Genomic DNA, 4,136 nt, shown 5'->3' with positions numbered 1-4,136 from the left:
CTCTTTTGTTTTGTAGTATGTAAATAAATGGTTTTAAATTGGAGTGGTTTGACCAACTGCATCACTCCAGGAATATCCACCTTACATTTGTTTTAAACAACTAGAAAAAAAGTTAGGGTCAGGGCTACTTTCTTGAAATGTTTTGAAGGGATCTGGCCTGGTCCATAACACCAGTTACTTGGGTCAGTTCCTTAATTCTGTAGGAGAAAGTGAGGACTGCAGATGCTGGAGACCAGAGCTGAAAATGTGTTGCTGGAAAAGCGCAGCAGGTCAGGCAGCATCAAAGGAACAGGAGAATCGACGTTTTGGGCATAAGCCCTTCTTCTGATTCCTGAAGAAGGGCTCATGCCCGAAATGTCGATTTCCTGCTCTTTGGATGCTGCCTGACCTGCTGCGCTTTTCCAGCAACACATTTTCAGTCCTTAACTCTGTACCCAGGTCTACCTTGAACCAAGCTGAATCTGCCAATATTCTTAACCACTGTACAATAGAGGCTTGACAGGTTAATTTTGCAAAATCACCAAATGGAAATCAAAATGCATTTTTATATGTTCAGAGTTTATTGAAACATTGTTCTGAACATTACAAATCGTAAAAGCAGTTAGCTACTTCTTCAAACATTTTAAATTGGAAGCTGTGCCATTTTGATGTGACTACCATTTTAATAGCATTGTGTTTGAGACAAGAGTGGTTGATTAGTCTCCTGAAATACTTACAGATCCTATTAAGTGCACACTTACATATAGCTTCACTCCTGGTGCAGAACAAAATACAGGCATAACTCCTTCCATTTGAACTTTGTAATTAATCCAAAGTACATTGCAAAAGAGTGTTAGGTAGTTACTTTGAGCAAAGATGTATTTGCTCCCCAGCAGGGTAAAGCTGCGTGCAATCCACAAAAATGCACACTGAGTGACTTGACAAGCACAACATAGCCGGAATGAGGAATTACATACAATTATCTCACTGATAATTGCACAAGTGTAAAAAGTAAATTGAAAAAGTGAGATTGAATAATCTAAAATTGGCAAGACGAGAGACCACGATGGGTCAAATTGTTTGCATGGTGCACTTACACTGTTCAAAGTATAATGGTATATGGATGATGACTACAATCTGGGTGTACAATTCAAACATGTCTATTGGTCAAATCCTTATACTGGAATGTAAGCTTTTACCAGTTGCTGAGTTCTAGATTTTGTTTTAAATTGCTGCAAAGTAAATATTCAAGCCTACCACAGACGTAGCACAATGTGAGGATTAATAGCACAACTTCCACTTGAGGAGGAAAGAAAGTACGTGACTTCTTAAAGGTCACTTTGCACCCAACCAGATCTCAACCAACACTTTTCAGTTTTCCTAATATTCTTCTTCTTCACCTTGATCCTCAACACTATCAGCGCCAACCTCTTCGTAATCTTTCTCCAAGGCAGCCATGTCTTCACGGGCCTCCGAGAACTCCCCTTCCTCCATCCCCTCACCCACGTACCAATGCACAAAGGCGCGCTTGGCATACATCAGATCAAACTTGTGGTCTAGTCGAGCCCAGGCTTCAGCGATGGCCGTGGTGTTGCTCAGCATACACACAGCTCGCTGCACCTTGGCCAAGTCCCCACCAGGCACCACTGTAGGGGGCTGGTAGTTGATGCCAACCTTGAAGCCAGTTGGGCACCAGTCCACAAACTGGATGCTGCGTTTGGTCTTAATGGTGGCAATAGCAGCATTGACGTCTTTTGGCACCACATCACCACGGTAGAGCAGGCAGCAAGCCATGTACTTGCCGTGGCGAGGGTCACACTTGACCATCTGGTTTGCTGGCTCAAAGCAGGCATTGGTGATCTCAGCCACAGAAAGCTGCTCATGGTAAGCTTTCTCAGATGAGGTTACAGGGGCATAAGTAGCCAGAGGGAAATGGATACGTGGATAGGGAACTAAATTGGTCTGAAACTCTGTCAGATCAACATTCAAAGCCCCATCAAAGCGAAGGGATACTGTGATGGAGGACACAATCTGACCAATCAGTCGGTTCAAATTGGTGTAGGTCGGGCGTTCAATGTCCAGGTTTCTGCGGCAGATATCGTAGATAGCTTCATTGTCCACCATGAAGGCACAGTCAGAGTGTTCGAGAGTGGTGTGTGTCGTCAGGATAGAGTTGTAAGGTTCCACCACAGCTGTGGAGATTTGAGGAGCTGGGTAGATGGCAAATTCAAGTTTGGATTTCTTGCCATAGTCGACAGAGAGACGTTCCATCAGCAGGGATGTGAACCCAGAGCCAGTGCCTCCACCAAAGCTGTGGAAAATGAGGAAACCCTGGAGACCCGTGCATTGGTCAGCCTGTGTGGGAAGGAATAGGTAGCATGTTACAATTCGGTCAGAGTGTAGTATTCAGAAGGAAGAAAACTTAAAAATATTTTTGGTTTGGGAAATTAATCGTTTTGAGTCTTAAATTTATGGCAGCCAGCCTTGGAATCATTCTAGCTACTCAGCTCTGAACTAATTTATGTCCTTTTAGTTTATAATAAAGAAAAGTTTCCCAAGCATTTCAAATACTAATACAGCAATGAGATGGACAAAATTAGACTGCACGAGATGTTCTATTACTTGGTGAATGAGCAACAATCATAAAGCAAATCCATATCCAACTGAGTTTTGACATATTTCTTTAAGCTTCATATTCCATGATGGACCTTCCCTATTTGCACATCACAAACAATTATCTTCCCACCTGCTTAATTAGTCCAGATCACATTTAATGCCATCAGTATCCTGTAGTTGTCTCCAGTCACACTGTTATGCATCGTCAGCAAATACAATACTATGTTATAACTTCCTCTATTCATTTTATGAACACAATGGTCAGCAGGCCTTGCAGAATGTGCCAATTTGAGATTTTTCAAACACGATCTTTAATTGATCCACTGGATTTTTACACAGTTTTCTGCAAATGCCAGTTCAGGATCTGGGACTTTTTTTGTTTTAGAGAAAACCTTTCTTGTGTACTTCAAGCTGCCAATTCAATGATCCACACCTTAAACCACCCAACACAGGGTACCTTATGAGCTGTGGAATGATGATTACCAGCAGCTAGTTGGAAACTATAAGAAGGCATTTCACTTGTGACTCTTAACACGCATCAAGGAGATGTGATCTTTTAGTTATCCACTCCCTGGTGAGGAATGATACACAGGTTTTCAGATGTGAAGGGAAATCTCTGAAGCCACCATTGCAGCCGAATGCATCATCACGTCCTTTAATAAAATATATGAAAATAGATCATGTGAGAGTAACGTGGTGATTCAAGAAGGTAAATACTGACAATAGACACAGTTAAAGCATTACACAAAGTACAATTAAGTTTATCCCTTGGTTAATGGATAATGCAAGAACCTTACAAGTTTACGGAGCTTGTCAAGGACCAAGTCAATAAGCTCCTTTCCGATGGTGTAGTGCCCACGGGCATAGTTATTGGCAGCATCTTCCTTCCCAGTGATGAGCTGCTCGGGGTGAAATAGCTGCCGATAGGTACCACTACGAATCTCATCTGGAAGGCAGATGAAACATTACTTTTCCCTTCCCATGCATAAACAAACAAGGGACAAACCACAGATATTAATTTTGACAATGCAGCTCCATAAGCAGGAGAATTATAAACAAATTCTCACAATAAACATACCAATCACGGTTGGCTCCAAGTCAACAAAGACAGCACGTGGGACGTGTTTTCCTGCACCAGTCTCACTGAAGAAGGTGTTGAAGGAGTCATCACCCCCTCCAATGGTCTTGTCACTGGGCATCTGCCCATCAGGCTGGATCCCATGTTCCAAACAGTACAGCTCCCAGCAAGCATTGCCCATCTGGACACCAGCCTGGCCAACATGGATGGAGATACATTCACGCTGTAGGAGAAATCAAAAAGTATAAATCACATCAAATTGAAAGAAAAACTTAAGATATTAGTGGTAACAGTAATAATCACATTGGTACCTGGTACCTAAATATTAATCAGCGAGGATATTTAAAAACAAGTCTTTGAAAGGTCACCCTTCCCTGTGACCTGGGGACTCCATCATTAGGGGGACAGATGGGAGGTTCTGTGGAATGAGAGAGACTCACTGTTGGTGTGTTGCTTCCCAGAT

At 42.4% G+C, this 4,136-nt stretch overlaps 1 protein-coding gene across 1 annotated transcript; it reads right to left on the bottom strand.

Annotated features, from left to right (window-relative positions):
• Positions 1-537: 537 nt before the first annotated feature.
• LOC132813468 (tubulin alpha-1D chain-like) lies at positions 538-3,896 on the bottom strand. Its single transcript, XM_060823159.1, has 3 exons — positions 3,674-3,896; positions 3,393-3,541; positions 538-2,334 (listed from the first exon to the last, which is right to left on the bottom strand). Exons 1-3 carry the CDS (start codon positions 3,852-3,854, stop codon positions 1,360-1,362), a joined length of 1,305 nt encoding a protein of 434 aa, XP_060679142.1. The 5' UTR covers positions 3,855-3,896; the 3' UTR covers positions 538-1,359.
• Between the last annotated feature and the right edge of the window lie 240 nt (positions 3,897-4,136).

This window comes from Hemiscyllium ocellatum, unplaced genomic scaffold (genome assembly GCF_020745735.1).
Source record: "Hemiscyllium ocellatum isolate sHemOce1 unplaced genomic scaffold, sHemOce1.pat.X.cur. scaffold_3718_pat_ctg1, whole genome shotgun sequence".
NCBI classification, from domain to species: domain Eukaryota; kingdom Metazoa; phylum Chordata; class Chondrichthyes; order Orectolobiformes; family Hemiscylliidae; genus Hemiscyllium; species Hemiscyllium ocellatum.
Note: the sequence above shows the minus strand (reverse complement) of the source record. Positions and strands in the feature narration are given on the sequence as shown.